The sequence below is a fragment of the Falco cherrug genome, chromosome 4 (assembly GCF_023634085.1).
Source record: "Falco cherrug isolate bFalChe1 chromosome 4, bFalChe1.pri, whole genome shotgun sequence".
Classification (NCBI taxonomy): domain Eukaryota; kingdom Metazoa; phylum Chordata; class Aves; order Falconiformes; family Falconidae; genus Falco; species Falco cherrug.
Window position 1 is genome coordinate 45275334 of NC_073700.1, and position 20832 is coordinate 45296165.

The 20832-nt window shown below is 52.4% G+C and overlaps 2 protein-coding genes across 2 annotated transcripts in view; both read left to right on the plus strand.

Annotated features, from left to right (window-relative positions):
* The first annotated feature begins 60 nt into the window (after positions 1–60).
* On the plus strand, positions 61–6357 carry FKBP8 (FKBP prolyl isomerase 8). Its single transcript, XM_055709238.1, has 9 exons — positions 61–263; positions 542–817; positions 992–1161; positions 1341–1429; positions 1740–1957; positions 2030–2202; positions 2313–2390; positions 4723–4860; positions 5457–6357. Exons 2-9 carry the CDS (start codon positions 556–558, stop codon positions 5541–5543), a joined length of 1215 nt encoding a protein of 404 aa, XP_055565213.1. The 5' UTR covers positions 61–263; positions 542–555; the 3' UTR covers positions 5544–6357.
* A 908-nt stretch (positions 6358–7265) lies between these two features.
* Positions 7266–20832, plus strand: part of ELL (elongation factor for RNA polymerase II) — a 54695-nt gene continuing 41128 nt past the window's right edge. Inside the window, exon 1 of the mRNA XM_055707854.1 lies at positions 7266–7439. Within this exon, the coding sequence (XP_055563829.1) occupies positions 7305–7439 (135 nt within the window). The 5' untranslated portion in view covers positions 7266–7304. The remainder of the gene's footprint in view (positions 7440–20832) is intronic.

The following is a 20832-nucleotide window of genomic DNA, read 5'->3' on the forward strand; positions in this document are numbered from 1 at the left end:
CGGAGGGAGAGGGCCGGCGCCCCCCCGGGCGTCACGGTACCGCCCTAGTGCCGAGCCCCTAGTGCCGAACTCCCAGTGCCGAACCCCCAGCGCCCCCGCCCCCCAGGCCGTGACCCAGCGGCGGGCCCTTTAAGACAGCAACGAGTTCCGCCCACCGCTTCGCTGATGAGCGTCCTCACCACCCAATGGCGTCAGCGCGGTGGGCGGTGCGGAGCCAATAGGAGCGGCGGGGCGGGGCCGGCGGCCGCGGGTTCGCGGGCCAGGTGGGAGCGGCGGGGGGGCGTGCGGCGGCCGGTTCTGGAAGGGAGTGGGAGGGGGCTAGGCGTGTGACAGGGGGCGGGCGGGGGGAGGCACGTGGCGGCCCCTCTCGGTACCGGGCCGCCCCCCGCCCCTTCCCGCGGGGCCCGTGCCCTCCTCACCCCCCCGCCTCCCCTTCGCCTGCCGGGGGCTGCCTTGCCCCGGCCTCGCACCCCCGCGGGCCCGGGCCGGTGCCCGCTTCCCTCCCCGGTACGCGCAGCCCCGACCACCTCTCCCGCTGCAGGTTGCTCCGCCGCGATGGCCTCCAGCGGGGAGGAGCCCAGGAGCGGCTCCCCTTGCCGGGCAGGCACCGGCACCCAGCCGCCACCCACGGCCGACGGCGCCCAGCTGGACGCGGCCGAGGACTTCGAGGTCCTGGAGGAGGAGGAGGATGAGGATCTGAGCGAGCTGCCGCCGCTGGAGGCCGTGGGCCAGCCACCGGCCCCGCCGCGGGGGGACACCCACCCCCCGGGCACTGGGGAAGCGGCTGAGGACCCCCAGGAGTGGCTGGATGTTCTGGGTGAGAGCCTGGGGGAAGGGGGCGCTGGGCTTGCGGGGTCCCCCGGGCGCCCCCAGTGCTCCCCGGGCCACCCCGCTTCTCCCCGTGCCGCAAAGGCTGCCCGGGATCGGAGCAGGGCAGTGGGCACTGGGCTTTCGGCTCGGGCTAACGTGCCTCTGGCTTCTCCTTGCCCAGGCAGCGGCTTGCTCAAGAAGAAGACGCTGGTGCCGGGCCAGGGGGTGGACACGCGTCCCCACAAGGGCCAGGACGTGACTGTCCGCCTGAGGGCCGCGCTGGAGGATGGCACTGTGGTGGAGGAGAACCCTGCCCTCACCTTCACGCTGGGGGACTGCGATGTCTTGCAGGTCAGGGCTAAGGGAAAGCTTACCCGACTTTATCGCTGCCTTGTTTTCACCCTGCCAAGCAGGACCTGGCCTTGTCGGGCGCAGGGAGGGGTTGGGGTCGGTGACATCCCTGTTTGTGGGTCAGAAGTGGCCCCTCTGCCCTTGCTCATGCTCCCTCCCCACAGTGATGTTTCCTGCAGGCTTTGGACCTGTGTGTGCAGCTCCTGGAAATGGGGGAGACTGCTTTGATCGTGTCAGATGCAAAGTACTGCTATGGCGCTCAGGGCAGGTGAGTGGGGAAGGTAGGGGGTGGAGTGGGATGACACCAGACAGTGCTGCGAAAGCTGTCCCCTACTCTCCCAGTGACGGCCCAGCCAGCAAGCCACAGCTTCCATGGGCAGGGAGATCTGCTGTGCTTGCCACATGCAGGTGACAGCAGCGTGTTCTGCCTGGGGCGAACAATCTGCATCACCCCCTGTCCCGGGGAGCTTCCATAACTCTGATGTTTGGGCCACAGTGCTAAATCTACATGGCCCAGTGGCTGGTGGAACTGGCAGAAGTGACAACAGTGCCACGGCTTTGTGCCTTTCTCTGCACAGGAGCCCTGACATCCCTCCCAACGCAGCCCTCACCCTGGAGGTGGAGTTGCTGGCTGCTCGGGACACACCGGACCTGGAGCTGCTCAGCGGGAAGGAGAAGATAGAGCTGGCCAACCGTAAGCGGGAGCGTGGCAACTTCTTCTACCAGCAGGCAGATTATGTGCTGGCCATCAACTCCTATGACATCGCTCTCAAGATCATCAGCTCCAGCTCGAAAGGTACCTGTTCCCACCTAGCGAGGGCCGGCTGGGCTCTCTTCCCGCTGTAACCTGGCTCTGGGCTCTTTGCAGTTGATTTCAGCCCAGACGAGGAAGCTGAGCTGCTGGATGTGAAAGTGAAATGTCTCAACAACCTGGCAGCCTCTCAGCTTAAATTGGACCATTATGAAGCAGCCCTGAAATCCTGTAACCTCGTCCTGGAGCACCAGCCAGGGAACATCAAGGCGCTCTTCCGAAAGGGCAAGGTGAGGCTGGGTGTGCAGCAGGCGCTGCCATCCCTTCTCCATGGCACAGTCGAGGGCAGGACCAAGGGACAGACCTCAGCATTCTGCTTAACGCCTGTCTCACCTTCCAGGTCCTGGCTCAGCAGGGCGAGTATAGAGAGGCCATCCCCATCTTAAAGGCAGCGTTGAAGCTGGAGCCTTCAAACAAGGTACACTGCTACTGCGTGCTGCCGGTGATCCTGCTGAGCTGGGTGTCTGCAGGACGCTCTCTTCTTGTCCGTGTCCCTGCAAACCCTGTGGAAGGCTGAAGCTCTCCAGTAGCTGTTCCCAACTCCCCTCCATAAAGGGAGGCTGGAAATAGCCCCCAGGGCCTGGGCAGCCATGGGGTGACATGTCCCGTGGTGCAACATCTGAGTTTGGCTGGGCAGGTGGGCCCCTTATCTCTGTGTTGCGAGACTCCCTCTTTGCCCTTTGGTCCTTGCAGTGGCAGGACTCCCTACCAACCCATCTCCACTTCTGTGATCCTGTGCCTATGATCCTGGCTGCTACGGCTTCGCCGGGTGGCTCCACCGGCTCGTGCCATGGCTGCAGGAGGTGGAGCAGAGCCGAGTCCGCGCAGACTCGCTCAGCAGCCTGGAGCATGATTCACTGGGCGGCAGGAGCAGCCCAGACCTTGGGCCAGCGCCTGGGCCAGGGCGAGCTCTGGGTCAGGAATTTCCTGTCGGTTAATGATCAGCTGCAGGACTGGAGCCTCAGGAGAAATCAAAAGGCAGTGTCAGGGAACTGCCCCAGCAGGAGCAAGCCTGGGCGAGCTGGAGGAGCGGTAGGGAGGTGCTGCCCGCGCAAGGTCAGGGCAGGGGGCTTGGTTCTACAGGTGGGCTTTGGTTCTTGACCAGGTCTGTCATTTTACTCACTTCTTTTCTGGGAGTTTCACCAGACCATCGTGATTTGTGTCATGATCTGGTGCCTGAAGGTCATGGGTAGGATGGAGCACTGTGAAAGCAGGTGCTTGGTGATGCCACAGCACCCACAGAGCTCATGGTCTGAGAGCACCCACGGGGCAGGGTGAGCAGGATCTCAAACCCTTTGCTTCCCAGCAAGGTTACGGTGGGCAGCCGTGGTGAGTGAGCGGCACAAGTGATGCAGGCTGCCCTGGGAGCAGCTCCCCTTGTACATCTCCAGCACGTCACTGTCGGCAGGGTGGCTGCTCACCAGCCCATTCAGATGAAGCTTTTAATTGGAGAGCGGTGAAAAATCAAAATGCCCGGCAGTGACGTTACCAGTGAAACCACAAGTACAGCAAATTACTGGCCTCTCCGGCTGGCTGCCGGGACTCCTGGGGAAGTGGCGTTGCCACTCCAGACGGCAGCGTTAAACACGCGTCGGTGAGTCACGGGCTACGGCTACCGGTGGTGAAAACAGACTCGAGAAATGCTCAGCTCCACCTGCCTCAGATGAGGAAACCTGGTTCTCTGGGGCTGTTGGCATCTTTCAGCTGTTATACAGCATCAGCTGCTGGGCTCCCTTCTCCTGACCCCTTGGAAATGCACACGCTGGGAGCACGGGGGGGATGCCCAAGTTTGTCCTGCTCCACTGTGCCAGCCCTGCTGAGCTCGGGATGCCCATGGGCGCTTTGCTGCTTTGCACCCTCCAGATATCCAAACCCTCACATTGGAGGGAGTGTTGCAGAGCGTGGTGTGGCCTGGCAAAGCCCTCGCTGAAGCCCTTGGTGACATCTCTGGGCAAGCCGAGGTGTGCTGGAGCCGGTGTGGGTCCCCAGTGGCAGTGCTAGTGTTTCGGGGTGTCGGAGCCTCCCGGAGTGCGGTGTCCCCAGCAGAGGGCACAGCACGGCCGTGGTGCTGGACGGCTGCGTGCCACCACGACGTCCTTCCTGCCACCGTCAGCTGGGGGAATGGCTGGCAGTGCCATGCTCGGCTTGCTGGCGCTTCCTGCTGCTTTTTGGGAGCCTGTGAGCTCTGTGCAGGACGTGGAGCTTTCTCCTGCAGCACTCCCTCCAGCCCCAGCCATCCCTGTTGCTTGGCACGGCCGGGCAGGTGCCGACACGCTCCCGGGTGTTACTGCAAATGCCATTTCGGACCAGGCTGCGTTTAAGCTTGCTTTCCCAGCCTGCTTCCAGACAGAAAAGTGGGAGAACTAGGGCACATCTGTCCCCAAGGCAGACACTTTTCCATCTCGATTAAAGGATAAAATCTTCCCGATGTCTGGTATCAGCCCTGGTCTCTGCTCCCTGCTGCCAGGCGGGAAATGGCTTGGGTGGCTAAAAAGGGCAAAAGGGTATTCAGACCCACAGAGCACCCAGCCTGGGTGTCTGATGCCAGGCAGGTGCAGCCCCTCAGCACAGAGGAGTGGGGCAGCATCAGGCCATCAGCCCCCCGCCCCCCCTCGGCTGCTTCTAAGCTGTTCCACAAAGCTCCTATACGGCCCCCGGCCGATGGGACCTGCTGGTGGTGGCACTGTAGTCCCCGTCCCCTCCCCTGCACCACAGGGGTGCTAACTGCAGCACCATGCTTTCCTCCCCAGACCATCCATGCTGAGCTCTCCAAGCTGGTGAAGAAGCACGCGGACCAGAAGAACGTGGAGACAGAGATGTACAGGAAGATGCTCGGGAATCCCAGCGCTGCTGGCACCCCGGGGAAGTGCAAAGACAAGCTGCCCTGGGTAAGGGCTGGTGCTGACCTTCTGAGGGGGTGGCAGAGTGGGTGGGGGTCACCCCTGGCGTGGGGAGCACTGGGCTGGGCATGGGGGGTGTGTTAGTGTCCCTCAGGTCCCTAGGGGTCAACACAGTCCTGCTCCCAAGCCGGGGGGGACAATGACGTGACCCACGGCGTGGGCGGTGTCACGGCAGCAAGCCTGCTGGGAGCTGGGGGCCCATGCTCCATCAGCCTCGCCAGGAAAATGCTGATATCTGCGGCTGTGCTCCTGGCACCGTCTGCCGGCTCCCGGCGATGCCAGCTGGAGGGTCCGGACTTTGCTCCCAGCTGCTGCACTTGGGAGCCCGCTGGCTGTGCTGGTGGAAAGCACTGTCAGCTGGGCTGCCGGCGGCACACGCTGTCCCTGCGGACGTGCTGGCCACGCACTGGGCAGAGCCGACGCAGCATTTGCCTTTTTGGGCTGCGTTCTCTCAGATGTGTGTTGGGAACTCGGTGCTGCCTGCGGCACTGTGCCACGGCAGGCAGGGCTGCACGTCCCTGCTGCTGGTGGGGCTCGCAGCGTGTTGCACACATCCCATCACCTTGCTGCTTTCTCGTCCTTAGTCCATCCCCTGGAAGTGGCTCTTCGGTGCAACAGCCATTGCACTCGGTGGCGTGGCCTTGTCTGTGGTCATCGCGGCGAGGAACTAAGGATGGCGGCAGGGTGGCCCCATGGCACTGGACCTGTGCCAGGATGTGTCTCTCTTCTGCCAAGGGGCTTCCCTGGGGCTCCGCTGACCCCTTCCCGTGGACTTGCAGTTGCAGAAATGTTGATGCTTTCTCTGCTGGAGGTGCTGGATCCCCCTCCCAATGTCCCCCCCGCATCCCTCCTGGCTGTGGGGATGGAGCCGCAGGCAGAGCAGAGACCCCTGAGCACCCTCCCAGCAATCAGGGGCTCAGCCCCCAGCCCCAACTGTGTCAGGGGGAGCAGGAGCTCCTGCACACTGGTATGCTGTGGCTGTCCCTGGCCCGGTGAGCCCTGGCAGATGCCGTGATCTTGGCAAGACGGGCAGGGGGAGGCACGTGGAAGGAAGCCACGTGGGAATGAGTGGGTACAGTGGTTTCTGCGGCTAGGCCCAGCTGCGGGAAGTGGTGCGGATGTGCCCGGGGGCACGTGCAGTGAGACTCAGTGTGTCCTGGGGGGCTGCCAGCTGCTCAGCCCCCCTGCAGGCACCCACTCCCCTCCTCAGCACTTCCCTGGAGCGTGCAATGTCTAAAGGAATCCAAAGAAACCTGCGGCGGGAGGCATGTGGGAGGGGAGCACTGGAGACCTTCTCTCCAGGCTGTATCATGTAGGTCCAAGCTCTTGGGGCTCCCTCTTTGCCCTTCAGCTCTCTCTGGCCTGGGGCCACCCCCAGGGCCTGCCGTTGCCCCAGTCTCAGCTCTGCTCCTGGCGGGGGCGTGTAGCGCTCTCCTCCCATGACAAACTGACTGTGAACTTCCCAAATAAAGGACAATTCCTTCATGCCCCAGCGTCATTGCCATCGACTGCCAGGGGTGAGGGAGGCTATTCCTCGCGGCTTGTTGCCCCCTTCGGGGGCCGGCAGAGGTCGTTTAATTTGGGGGGGCAAGGTGGGAAGATTTTATGGACCCTGCACAGCTCTGTGGCAGCTGTGGCAAGAGGGAGCAACTTCCACAGCCAGGGATGCTCCGCAGCTGGGGTTGGTGGGCTCGAGAGGCCTTGTGCTCCCTGAGGTGCCCCAAGGCCCTGCCCGGGGTGGGAGGGAACCTGGGGCCTAGAGGGGGATTATGTCCAGGAGGAGGCCTGGGCCTACAGGTGCTGCTGGGGAGGGGCCCGGGCGCCTATGGGCCTGGCCTGGAGGGGAGGATGATCTGGGGCCCAGCCTGGGGGATGTGCATGACCTGGGTCCTGGGGCCCAACCTTGTGGGGGGGGGGAACCTGGGATCTGTGGGCCTAGTTTGGGGAGGGGACCTTGGGGCCTATGGGCCCAGCTGGGGGGAGCAAACACCTGAGGCCTAAGGCCCAGCCTACGGGGGAATTGCTCAGGGGAAGGCCTACGGGCGCTGTCCTAGGAGGACCCTGCAGGCCCTGCCCGAGGCTGGGGGGATGGCCGTGCCCCCCAGGCCGTGCCCGGGGGATGCCGGCCCACCGCCCCCTCTCTGAGGTCCTCCAGCGCTGAAGGGCTGCACCAGACCACCCTCCCCGCCATGCCCCGCGGCCCTCATTTGCATATCCCGCCTTCTCTTCCCATCTCCCAATCCCACGCGGAGGCCGGAGGGGCCCGGCCAATGGGAGCGCCCGCTGCCCACCTCCTCGCCCCAGCAACAGGCGCCCCAGGTGGGCGGGGCTGGCGGAGCGGCGGCAGGGCGACTCATGAATAATACATAAGGGGGCGTGGCGGTAGCGGGAGGCCCCGGCGGCCCAGGCGCGGAGGGGGAGACGGTCCCAAGATGGCGGCGCTGCAGCCGGAGCGCGGGTACGGGCTGTCCTGTGGCCGCCTCGGCCGCGGCACCCGCGTCTCCGTCTTCCACGTCAAGCTCACGGAGAGCGCCCTGCGCGCCTTCGAGAGCTACCAGGCCTGTAAGGTAGGGGCGGCGGGCACGGCCCCGCGGCGGGCGGGTGGCCGCCACGAGGCCCTGGCCGGAGCCCCGCGGGCGGCACCGGCGGGGTTGGCACCGGTGTCTTTTTTTTGAGGGGGGGGGCCGTCTTCTCACGAGATGGGGTGGGAGAGGGTGTCCTGTCCTGCCGCTGCGGGGTGTGTGACGGGGGGGGGGGGCGGACCCCGGTAGATGACTTGGGGGGGGCGGGGGAGTCGTTCGGTGTGAGGCCCTCACCGGTGAGGGCCTGAGGAGGTGGGGGGGCACTCCCGCTTCCCCGCGAGTGACCGGGGAAACCGGGGGGGGTGGGGGGGCGGCCCTACTGTCCGGCGCCTGAGGGAGGCAGGAGGGGCCTCGCTGTGTCCCCCCCAGTAACGCCCCGGGGACATCCAGTACCCCCCCAGTGCTGGTTGAGGGGCTCTAGTGCGGCCCCGCCAGTATGTGATTGGGGGTGGGTGGGAATCGTGATCACCGGTGAAGTACCTGGGGGGGGGACGGGACTGGGAGATGTCTGTGTACCCCCCAGTAACTGCTGGGGCGACCACGGTGTGTCCCCCCCTCCGCGGTGGGTGACTGTGGGGGCCCGGGAGCCGAGGTCTTGGTGCCACCCCCCGGTAGATGGCGGGGGGGTGGGGGGTTCTCGGTGGCCCTCCCGGTAGGTGAGTGGAAGCTGTCGTCAGTCCCCGGTAAGTGGCAAGGGAGGGGGGCGAGGGACGTCGATGCCCACCCCCGCCCCGGTGAGCGTGTGAGAGGGTGCGCACCCCCCCACCCCCCGGTGAGCGTGGGTTTCTGTGGCCCGGGGGGCCGTGGCCCTAGGGGGGGCGGGGTGGGTCCATCCCCGGTGCTGGCATCCTGAATTGGGGGTGTGTGGGGATGCCCCTTTCTTACTGCCACCTCCTCGGGGCACCCGGTTGTGTGCCCCCCACCCCCGGCCCAGTGCTCCGCTCCCCCCGGAGGGGCAGGCTCAGGCTGGGGCTCTATTTTGAAATTTCCAGATTGTCTTTTCTGAGACATTTCCTTGAAATGCATCCAGAGAGCTTATTAGTCATGTAAATAAAGAATAATGGCAATACTCGGCATCTGTCGCTAGGATGGACCAGAGAGGGATTAAAAGCTGTCCTTTTTATTGTAATTTTATGGTGTTTTTTTTTTTTTCCTTTCCACTTCTGATCCTGTGAAGAGCGTATCTGTCTCCTCACCTTGCCAGGGAGCAGGGGGAAGCTGGGAACCTAACCTATTTGTCATTAGGAGCGTCTTGCCTGCCAGCTTCTGTAGGATAAACCATATGTTGTCACAACACTATTTTTAATTTAGGGTGTTGGTTACATCACATCACTGAATTGGGCAATGTCTGTATGAGGCCGAAGGTAATTACTGTACCAGGATTTATCAACTTATATTTTAATGAGTGTTTATCAGCATTATGAGAAGTCAGTAGCAATAAGTGACAGACCGAGGTACTAGCTTTTTTTCTCTGAAAAAGAAAGCAAACAATGAGAAGAAATGTTTTCCTATGTATTAGGAAAGCCTTTTCTTTTGGGAGAGGGAGAGTAGGAAGACTACAGGCAGCTGTGTTAAATATTTTGGGAAGCTATTCTGAGTCCATGTCACACATGAATAGTGGTGTTTATTTTCTAAATGAAGTCTGGTTTCTAGATTGTTTGGTGGCCAATGGCCACTAATGAACTTTGCTTCCTTCACCACCACCCAAAAGAGAAATAGTCAAAGGCTACTGGTGATTAAATGGGCAGGAAAGGATAAGGGCAGAAGAGCTCGCTTGTTTGTCTAGTGAATAACGCAACAATTAGTGGGCTATTAAACACATATGCTCATTCTGCATTTGTTCTATAAACAGTTTCTCCAGTTTGTTGGATGTCTCTGCTTCCCCTGAAACGCTTGGCTCTGGCGATGCCAAGAAGCGACTTTATAACACACCTTCGGTGTGTGTGTTTGTCCAGTCTAGGCTCAGATTTAATTTTGGTCTGCAGTAGGTAAATGGAAAAAATTTGCTAAGGCTTCTCCTGCTCGGTTTGGTTTTAAATGTAGTATAACTGACGGCAACGTTGTGTAATATGTAGAATGGCCTGGAATCCAATACTGTTGTTTGTGTTACCTGAAGTCCAACATGTGTGCAGTCTGACCTGTTTCATGCACCAGGATAGCACGTCAGTGCAATTTCTGCGACAAGGCTCTGTCTCTTTGCCAGAACAGGCAGGGTAATGTCTTCAGTTGCTTGCTTGAGTTTGTTCTTGGTCTAATAATAATATATTGGGATTACATAATCCAAAAATGATCACCCAGCCGGGCGAGCTGCCATTTGTTTTTAGTGTCCCTTGTGCCAGAGCAGTTGCATTCTTGGTGTGGAGCTGTACCATGTGTGGATCAGGCAGCAGGCCTATGGACAAACAGATATTTGTCGTCTTGAGTCTCTCCCGCTTGGGTGTCTACTAAATCGCCTGTGTCCTGGTGAAGAAGGTGGTCGTGGGTCTGTATATTGATGCCCAACTCTTGTGTTTCAGCAAGCTGTTCCTGTATCCTGCACAGAACGTGGAGCTGCTGCTGAAGAGGTCCAGATCACAGGGCTTTTGGCTCCTTGCGGCCTTTAAAAGTATTTCTCCAGTAGCAGGGGGTTATGCTTACCTGAAAGAAACAGGAGTCTTAAAAATAACACTAGCTTCCTAGGGGACATCTTTAAGATGTCGCCCGTCTGCTCCTTGTGAAACTTGCTGCCCCTGAAACTGCTTCCATACAGTTGTGAAACTTGAATGCTGACTGCTGAGCTCCGCAGCTGAAGGCTGAGCGGTGGAAAATGTGTCCCAAGTCAGTTTGTCCGCTGATGAAATGGAGCTGATCTGGTGTGTGAGCCTAAAACAACTTTTGGTTCTCTGCGCTCCCTTGGGTCTGTGCACAGGCTCTGTTTAGGCCTTCCCAGCCCCACACCCCACCCCCCCACCCCCCCCCCCCCAAAAGACAGAGCATGACTTTTCACCATCTCTACTGGTCTGCCTCCAGCTTTCTTGCTGCTCATGTCCAGGTGCAAGGGAACTCCTCGTGCCCCTGCCCTGTTTTCCTCTCTTGGTCCTATCATGGACCCTGTCCTCTGCACTTGACAAGGTTGTATGTCTCCATCTGTGGCATTCATCTTTTGCTTTTCACGCTGGGTTTTTTAGCAACATCGTGGGGGTTTCTGGATAAGAAGAAGCCTTAATGCACAACTTAAAGTGCAGCCGGTGTCGGAGCGTCTGGTGTGGCCGCCTGGAGGGATTTGGTGGGTTCCAGGTCCAGCAGCAGGTCCAGGTTGCAGCCACGGGCGGTGAAGCCGTTGATGGAGGAGCTGAAGGGAAGGATGGAGCAACCTGGGGAGGGGGGAGAAGGGAGGGGTTGGGTGAGGGAGGGCGCTGGGGGAGGGGGAGGAGGGAAGAGGAGAAAGAAAAAAGAGGAGGAGGAAGGAAGGGGAGGAGGAAAGACAATAAAGGAGGAGAGAAGCAGGTGGAAGAAAAAGAGGTAGAAGAAAAAAAGAGGAGGAAGGGGAGGAGGAAAGAAGATAAGCCACCCGTTGATTCGCTGGTGAACTTTGACAGATGCACAAATATTTATTGGGGGCTAAGCTGTGATAACCAAAGCGCATTGCCCCTGTGCTCTACTAGCTGAACTGAATTTTGGAACTGTGGTCTGATAGACGGGGCTTCCCAAGTCATCTCTGTGCCTTCTATGCTCTTCTTAAACTGGCAGTGACAGAAGTTATTTCTCAAAGGTTAGGCTTAAACCGACCCCTCATAGTCACTGCTTGTTGACAGAACTTTTTCAGACTTTGCTTTTGGAGCAGGTTGTTACAGATGCCTTCATCTTGCTGTGTTTAAAGCATGAAATACAAAATGAAGCCTCCTGCTGTCATTACAGGGTCTTTAGGGTAATGCGTATTCATGCTGACTTGGGAAATGAAAGCTGCTTGCAGGTGTCAGGAGAAGAACAATCCGGCTTTCAAATCAAAATTCATTGAATTATCTTAAAGCTTTTTGCATCACTTCTCCTTTCCTGTAACCTGTTTTTTCCTGTCCTATTAATTCACTGATGCTGTAGTCCGTCAAAATTGAAGCTATTACGACATCAGGAACATGAGTCGGTGACATGACTAAATGAATCAGAGGAGGCTGGCTGGAAAGGAAGCTCATTGTACACGTACATCTCCTCCCAATCAGCAAAAATGGGACAGGATATGCAGAACATACTGAACTGCTAAACTCCTGCTAAATGTTCTTAATGTTGACCTGAATGTGGCACCTCCCATTTGAAGGAGGGGGACAAAGAGACATTTAACATTGTGCTTGAGGAATGTTTTGGCCTGTGGCAGTTTCCTTTCAATTATTTAGGGTAGCTTTTTCTCTCAACCATATACCATTTGGATCTTCTCAAATTATAGATTCATCTCTATAGTTTTCAAATTGCATGGGAAAGAATTGTCTGTAATTTACATCTAAAGTGACGTACAGTTGCTATGGGATTCGGTGGCAAATTATAAACCCATTATGCCTTTTTTTTTTTGTACTGGTGGTAGCAGACTAAAGAAGTAGGTCTAATTGGTGATGTGCCAAGGGAGAACAGAAAGTTTGTGACAGTGTCTTTGTGACCGATAATGCTTTTTAAAATTTTTTTTCCAAATGTGATCTGTTTTTTATCAGCAAATCATACGACACCATTAATTGGAGAAGTTGGAGTTTGGGCATTAACAACTTTACTTTCTAGCAATACTGGGGGAAGCAAGCTGGAAGATTAACCCCTTAGATTATTTTTATGAGGCGAGGCTGTGGTGGTGGTGTGGGTTTGTGTTGTGTTTTTTTTAAAGATAGGCAAGTGGAGTGTTTTGGCACCCGTATCAATGGCTCTAGCAGCTGGATCCTGGTGATTGTATTCATACCCAGCAAGACTAAACCTTGGTCCTTTTCAGCATATTCTATAGTTGGTTTCTTATTCCACTTAAACAGCAGCAAAGGGAGAAAGGAGAGCCATTATAATTTTTTTTTTTTTTACTTTTCTCTGAAGCATATCTGATCAAACACTGTGCAAGTGAGTCTCTTGGAGCAGTCAATCTCCAAGTGATAGCTGGCCGGCGTGTGCTGCAGCAAATCCTGCCTTGAGTGGCTCCTGTGCTCACCCTGAGCCAGTGACTGGCAGAGCATGGATTCTGTGGGTGATCCTCCAGCATCAGGGTTTTTTTCTGAACCAGTCTGAAGTGCTCTGTCCTGTTTAGTTAGTTTTTGTCATAGTGCTGCTTGGCAGAAGGTTGGTGACTGTTGAAATAGTTCACTTGCATAGTGCCGACTCTGTTGGGATAGCAGAAGAGCCTTTATCACTGGCGAGGGAGGGCAAGTTTTGTTTGAAAAAAGCATTTGAGGTCTTGTTAGTAAATGAACATGTTATCTCCTAAACAATTTGCGTGTTTCATAGTCATTCAATTTAAACTCTGTTCTGCCTGTAACTTGTAAGCATAAACTTGTGAAGCGTCTCCAAAATCCCTGGTGTTTGTGCATGTTGAAAAATGGGAAGGGACAGACTGCATGCGTCACTCTCGTACTCATTTGTGCCAGCTAATCCATGGGAGAAGAATACATTTTGGCTGACTTAGTGGTTTTGCTGCTAATGCACAAGGGAATGCATTTGAATGGATGGAGTGGCTGCACGGGTTTAGGTAGACTTTGAAGAGATACTGTATGTCTGGGATCCTGTACTGGATACCCTAGTTTGTGAACACGGTTGTGTAATGTGCTGGCTTTATTTGGGTTTTGGGGAATGAGAGGAGAAGTTGAAGGGGGAAACGTGGACATCAGCTCAGCATCATAATGTCAGGAAGGCTGATATCAAGTTACCTCTGAATAATTAAGGTTAATGCTGTTTCTGGAGGAACCATTATCTGGAGTAAACCTAATGCTAATGAAAAATAAAAAAAGCTTGATAACTTGAACTATGCTAATATTTTACACAGGGTGGATACAGAGGAGACATCACCAAAACTAGGCTTCTACATTCAACGTGCCTTAGCTTGACCTAGATGCATTATCCAGGAAAGGAGCTTGGATTTGCTGATAGGAAGAGTTTTCTATGGTAGCTCATGTGTTGCTTAGAAACATCCCATGTACATAAGGCAACTTTTACACACCATGGTAACCTAGTATTGCCTTTTGACTGGCGATGTTTTTGTTAAGGTTTGGTTGTTGTTTTTTTTTTCTCCCCCCAAAGAACTTAATATATTTAAAGAGCATGATAAACCCCTCAGGGGTTGGTTTGCAGAGTGGTGGTGTGTATCACTGCTGCATTGGCAGAGCAGACTTCCAAAATCCAATCCTTTTTGCATTGCTCCAGTAAAAAGGCAGTCTAGAAAAAACACTGCTCTGTGCACTTGGTCTCTCCTTTCTTTACATTGGACTAGTGCCTTTCTTAATTTAAAGAAACCAGCATTTGTTTAACTCAAAAAGAGGTCACTGCTTGTGTGCCGGACTTGACTTAGCTGCCCACCTCCACCTACCTTGTCTTCCCTGATCTGGTACGGTCTGATTGGAGTTAACCCTATGATTTCCCTCTGTGCAACAGAACTTTTCTTTTGATACATGGGAGAGAGTACTTTAGCCCAGGGCGTTCAGGGAAAACCAAGATGCTTTACTCTTTTACAGAGTCTCTTAAGGGCAGCTGCCACCAGTTACTTGTTTCTTCTTATGTGTGCAGAACCCGCAACCATCTAGGGAGGCTCTGGGCACCGTCCTGGGGCATACTGCTCTGCAGGAAAGCAGGGCATAGCAGGGAGAAGGCTGGAGCCAGCATCTTGAAGGATGATCTGTGCATAGCACTGCGAGCAAAGGCTTGAGTTATGCTGCCGGCTTTGGTCCCGCTCCAGACCACGCCATTGAGTTTAATGGTAGATGCAGGCATTCTGTGCCTGCATGTGATGGGGTTTAGCAAGTGCTGTGAAACTTCCTAAAAAGCAACTAGTTGCCTGAACCTTTGTAGTATTTAGATTTCATCAGTACAAACATCCTCTTGACTACGTGGCTCGAATATTTTCAGGCCCATGTAGTTCAGCTGATGGGTCTCGCTTTGGTAAGTGCAGCCATCTGACACCCATGGTAGTTTTGTTCATACAGGATTGGTGCTCTGAGGATAGTTTAAGCCAATTGTCATTATTTAGCAAAAGCAGATGTGTTACTTAAAAGCCTAGCAAAAAGCCCAGCAGGATGGAAGGAATGCTAGCTCAGTCCATATCAGTGTGCCCAAAGGATCCATATTTTCTACAACTGAGGTGGAAGATGCTAATTTAATCTTTCTATATTCTTACCCGCTGAGGGCCTGTTCTGTGATGGGCTGCAATCAATACATTATGTGCCAGTTGTGGTTATTTGAATCATATTTCCACATTTCAGTGTCTAGACTTTATGTTTGTGTGAGTTTTGCTGTACCTTTCCAGCTCCGGCGCTGATTTCAGTTGGTTTTGGCTCCTGGTTTCTATGAGGAAATCAAATGGGCTGTGTTTCTGTCTTTCCCAGTCCCCAAAAAAGAAGGGAACAAGCGACTTGGCAGAACTTGGTTTTTTAAGCTCCTTTGCCACCATTTTTCTCTCTTCTGAGAGAATCTGTGTGTGGATAAGCCGGGTTCTGCCATTTGGTGACGAGCAGATGAAAGTAAAGACAAACCACTGGATGGCTGGAGATAAATCTCTCCCTGGTTCTTAAACTGAGAAAAATCTGCTGTGGAAAAAGGTATGATCTTGGCATAGGCATTCAAGGCTAGAAAAAGCCGATATGCACACGTTTTTAGAAATAAACCCCCCACGGTAATCAACAAAATAAGAGCATTTATTGAGCGCAAAGCAGCCTTTTAATTGACTGCAGCTACTGTGCCTCATTTTTAGCCAGCAGCTTTCTTGCATCCGCAGATATTCAGGAGTGTGGATGTCAGTGAACAGGAGGATTGGTCTGTGTTGGGTAAGTTTGAGAGTTTTTCTCTGATGCTCGGAGAAGTTGGTAATGACATGGACCTAGATTACCTTAACCTTCCTGTGACCAGAAGGTAGGACAGGCTTCAGTCACACTAACGGTAACTGCCAGAGGAAGTATGGACTTGTGCAGAAAATGGTGTGTAAACCTGAGCTGAGGCTGCGTTAATTCGATTCTGAAAACGAAGCTCCTGGTATAAAGTGTATTATGGATAAATTGGTGAAAGGAAATAATGTTCCCAACTCATAATTAATTTGTAAAGCTTGCTGCCATGAAATTTAAAAGGCTTAAGTGCATCTGAATAGCAAGAAAAATTGGTCGTGTGGTATGCAAAGAATAAAAGCTGTGGCTACAACTCCTCTATGCATCTCTGCGTGTCAGCTCTTCGGCTCCCACTTTTCCCCTGGTGTTTGAGGGGTTCTAGCTTGTTGCCAAAACCATAGCTTTATCTCTTCCAGGGAGCTGAGCTCTGTGCAGATGTCAGTGTAAATTCTTCCATTCCTTTCAGATCCAGGATTCGGTGGATGCTTTTCAGAGTCCGGGATGGGCGGAGTAGCAAGGAAGCAAATTTTTCCACCCAGCTTGAGCTTGGGCAAGCGGAAATTGTGCCTTGGAAGCCATATAAGGCAAGTCAGTCTGCTCTTGCTGGGCTCACCTTTCTACCAGGAGCCTGGAGAAGGGAGCAGCCCTTGCTCATAGGGAGAGCATAAGGTCTGCTGGTCCTTTGAAGTTGTTCCGTGTGCGTCTGACACTTGCTGGAGGTGTGGTGTGGCAGGCCTGATTAGGTCGTAGCAACCCATTAACTCCCTGACTTGTGGGGCTTTAGCACGCTGTCCCAAAACGAAGGCGTAAACTCATGATTCAGAATGAAACTGCTGTAAAATGACTGGAGCTGGGAAGAGGTTGAGGCAGGTCAGAGAGGGGAGCAGCCTTCTGTCACAGGGTTTCTTCATTTCCTTCAGCAGCGTCTGATGTGGGTGCTGTTGACAACAGACAGGGCTGAGCAGGACTTTGCTCTGAACTGATAGTTCCTGCGTTGTTAAAATAGGTTTTTGAAAACACTGATGGCACCTGTTCATGCTTCAAGGGTTGTTCAGCCATCAGAGCTGGTGAAGCCCCAATTGTGACCTCTGCTGTTGCTTCTCAGAGTTAAGAACAACTTCTGCTCCCATAAATAGTCTCTTAAGAAGTGCGTAGGAGCTTTGCTGACCAATTTCTCCTGAAAAGCGCTCAGTGACACCTGCACTGTGACCTTGTTCACTGTTTCCCTGCGTGCTTGCCAGAGCAGGTGTGTTTTGGTGGGAGTGTGGTGGTCCTGTCCACAAGCTCTTGCTTCCTTCTTTCCCAGTAGATAGTCAATAATAGAAAGAACCTTTAGTTATTTGTGTACTTACATGCTCTTCATGGTCAGGTAAGGAGGCTGTTGATACTTCTCCTGTGTGTTTTTCCTGCTGTCAGATCTGAAGTGCATCCTGCATTAGTGGGGTCCACCCACATTCGCTGATGCCATCGAAGAGGTGAGGGTGGCTACCATGCAGCTTCCAAAAGCTCCTGGGCTCTGTGCGCTTCAGAGGTGGTCTGACAGGTGTAATGGATGGCTACCAATCCTCTTTTATTCCAGAAAGAGTGTGATTTTTTTTTTTTTTTCTAAAAGAGAACGATGCAGCTGAGCAAGTGTATTGCAATAAACCAGTTCTCCCAGCCTGGAGTCTAGGAGCAAACCTGTGCTGATGGAGAGTCCTGAAACACACAGCTTTGCTAAGGCAGCGGCTTTTTGTTTGATCTTTAGAAATGTGGAAATAGGAAGGGGGAGGTGGTAATGGATAAAGGATAAAGTAAAACATACTTAACCTTTACAAATGTAAATGAAATATCTTAGACTTTAAATATGTGCTTTAGTTGACATGAACATAGTGGTGATTAAAACCAATTGCAAATATTTTTCTGGAAGCGTGATTCTGAAATCTTATGGGTTAAGGACTGTGTTCTTCATGCATTAAAATGGTACAGTAGTGATCACTGCACTAAAATCTAGAACACTTTCTTTTTGGGTTTCTTAACATGAAGGGGTGGGGGGAAAGATTTATTACCTAGAAGGTTTGATACTGGAGTGTCAGGCATGTTTCCATGACCTTCCTACTCTGCCGTCATTTGCACTGGAAACATATCTAATGTAGGTGCTGCCTGCATCTTGTCACAAGTTTTAATGCTCTTGTACAATTAAGGCCTTTTAACTCAATATAAAGGCCTTTTACTTGTCGTTAAGACTAAATTTATGGATGCTGACAGCAGGAAGAAACACACTTTTAATCTAACCTCAGATGGGCTCAGTTAAGAAAGCAAAACGTTTCAGCTAACTAGAAATTGCACAGATTGTTATATTTAGACCAAAAATTCTGGTCAGACAATTAAGTGCTGGCTCAGTGGCCATACCACTTCTTTTGCATGTATGAATTAGATTAACTGCCTCGACTCACTCTGTCAGGCAAGAGAGATTCTCTATCTTAAGGTATGAAATCTCTCGGGGATTTTGGGCTTGGACCCAGGGAGTCTTTTTGCAGCTCTGTGGTCAATCTCTATTTAGTCAGCAGCGGTGGTATGTTTTTACTCTTCTTATCTGAAAAATTTTCATGTTCATTTTTGGAATTTGTTGTAATCTGAACTTTCACAGGTGTCCTTGCGGGGAGTGAAGAAACATCTGACACTTTTTTTTGGAGGTAGGTTTTTGCCAGTTTAGAAGAGTATGTTCTTTCTTTTGCTGTTTGTCGCTTTATTTTTGGAGCAGGTTTGTTACCAACCAGCCTGGCAGTGCAAATAAAGACATAGCTGAAACAGTGCACGTTCTGTGCTTCTCACTGAAGGAAAGGCAGTACCTCGTTTAACTCGGTAGTGGCTTCTTCAGGCAGTTGCTTTTGCTTTTCTATCGGAGAAAGCAAGCACCCCTGGAAGATGGTGTTTCCAAGGAGGCGGTTAGCAGTGCTGCGTTAGTGGTGGGTACGTAACATGATGAGGTTATAACATGGTAGAAAATCTGGTGGGGTTGTCTTGCATAATACTTTCAGCTGGATTTTTTTTTTTGTGGGCAGCTTCCCTCAGTGATAGAAAAAACCTGGCATTTGCGTTTATCACTTAACACCCCCATGCAGATGGTGAGACGGTATGAAATTTCAGTGACATCCCTGTTGAATACTGAGTTTCTGTTGGGTTGTGTACCCAGAGTACTGGTCAGTGTTGAAGCACCTCTGTGTGCCTGAAGGCCAAAAGAAGCAGTGTCTGAGCATCTTGCTTTAGCTTTTGAGGTTGTTCTGGCTCATGCGGCGTTGGTGGTCGGATTTCTTTTGGATTCCTTTAGGATCCAGGCTCTGTTGACTTTGGTTTGTCGTAGAGTCTTCCAGCAGGGCTGGCTGTGACTCCCTGAGGAACATCTGAAGATTGTCTTAAGCAGAACTTTGTCAGGCTAGTAATTATGCTTCCCTTTAAGTGTCAATAGGATGTAGTTGGGCACAAGGAGAAAACTGGTCCAGGCTTGTTTTCCTACGCTCAGCAGTGTGTATGTTAGGTGAGATGTGTTCTGGGATGGTTGAACGAGTTCGTCAATCTGATCTCTAAATTGCCTTTACTACTTTTCTTGCAAGAGAAAAATATAGAAAGCTGTGTGGAAGATAAGGATCATACTGATGTTTCAGCAGCTCGTTTAAGCCATCCTATGAGCACATAGGCAAATGAATCAGCCCTGGTGTCTTAATACATCCTAAAATACATTAGGCTTTCGTAAGCAAATTCGGTGGGTTAGAACTGCTGTATTTTCATTAAAAGATTGCAGTGGAGAAAACGCTTTAAAATTCAGCCTTAGGGTTGTGTTGTTCATTAACTGATAGTCACTCCTGTTTACCTTGTGTGATAAGTACAATGTTAAGAATGGCTAACAGTGCTGATGCCGTCACAGCTGCCCTTCAGAGAGAATTGTGCTTTTTTTTTTTTTTATGGCTTGCTTTACTGACAGGTGGGTTTTCTTGAACTAAAAGAAATGCAAACAGCCAGAATGTACCTCTCCTAATCATGGAAAACTGCTTTTTTTTTTTTTTTCTTTTCTGTTCTTAGCAGCTTGGTAATACTGGTCTTGGTACAAAGGTCGTTTAAAAATCTGACATGTCAGGCCAGCAGCATACTGCTTCTTAATGAGGCTTAAAGCCAGCATGTAGCTGCCTGGTGGAAATAAATTTGGCTCTGGAGCAGCAGAACAGGGGAGATGTGAATGGCTCACTGTGGGGGGGGTGGGGGGTGGAAATCACTTGACAGCCCCCCTGTATCTCTAGGTAGCCCTCAGCACCCAAGCACTTGCAGTTTGCTCCCATTATGGGGTTTTAATTTTTCTCTTGTTATGCAAATGAGCACAGGTGTCTGACAGCACATTTGCCTTCTCCGAAGAAGAGCAGCTAAAATATCTTCCAGAATATGCACATGCTGTTTTAAAATTATTTCTTCCTGTGTTTCAGAATTTGAGATTATCTCCCCCTAGCCTTGGCTTCTCGCTGCTCCATAGCCACCATTCAGCAAGACGGCGAGGAGGTCCTGCAGTGTCTTGCTACTTCATCGCCGTCTTGCTTAAACCCTCCTGCTCAGGATGTCACTTGACATTGAACTAAAGCTCTTGAACCTTAAGTTCCTTGTTCTCTGTGAAGCTTCGTCAGTAGTTTGAATGTCTGAGGGCTTTGCTCTAATCCTGTTCCCCAGCACTTCAAGCTCCAGTACTGGAATTTCAGCACCTTCAGCCTCGCCTCAGTCTTTTTGGCTCTTGGACTGCTCTCCAGTTAAAACTAGGTCAGAAACAACTGTCAGCTTCTGATATTTCACTGTTCCTGTTTTATAAGTTGTAACCCAGTGTTGCTGTGTTTAATCGCTTGCTTTGATTTTAACATATTAAATGTCTCTTCTTGCTCTGTGTGAGCAGCCTGATGTAGAGCTGGTAAAACTGCTTAAAGTAACATCTTTGCTACAGAAGCAATGTTACCTTGATTGGGTCTGAAAAGGTGAATTATCTGTGTGTTACATGTAGTGCCTAAGATGCCAAACTGACAGATTTTTTTTTGTCCCCCACAAGCTCGATCTAACTGCACATTTGCTGGCAGTTTGTGTACAGCCAGTTTTCTAGCTGTAATTAACCAGCTTCTCTTTCTGTCTGAGTGGCTTTTTAACCTGATGGGTGAAAGAAAAACTGTTTAAAAAAATAATAGAAACCTACAGATCGGCGAGGAACACAATAAAGCAGGTATGTTGGAAGTAATTTAAAATATTTATTTTTAACTGAGTACTAGCTAACTGTACCTATTCAGCATTTTTATGACTACTATTGGAATGGTGCTTGAAGTCTGAGCTGGACTCCCTCAGTATTCAGTGAA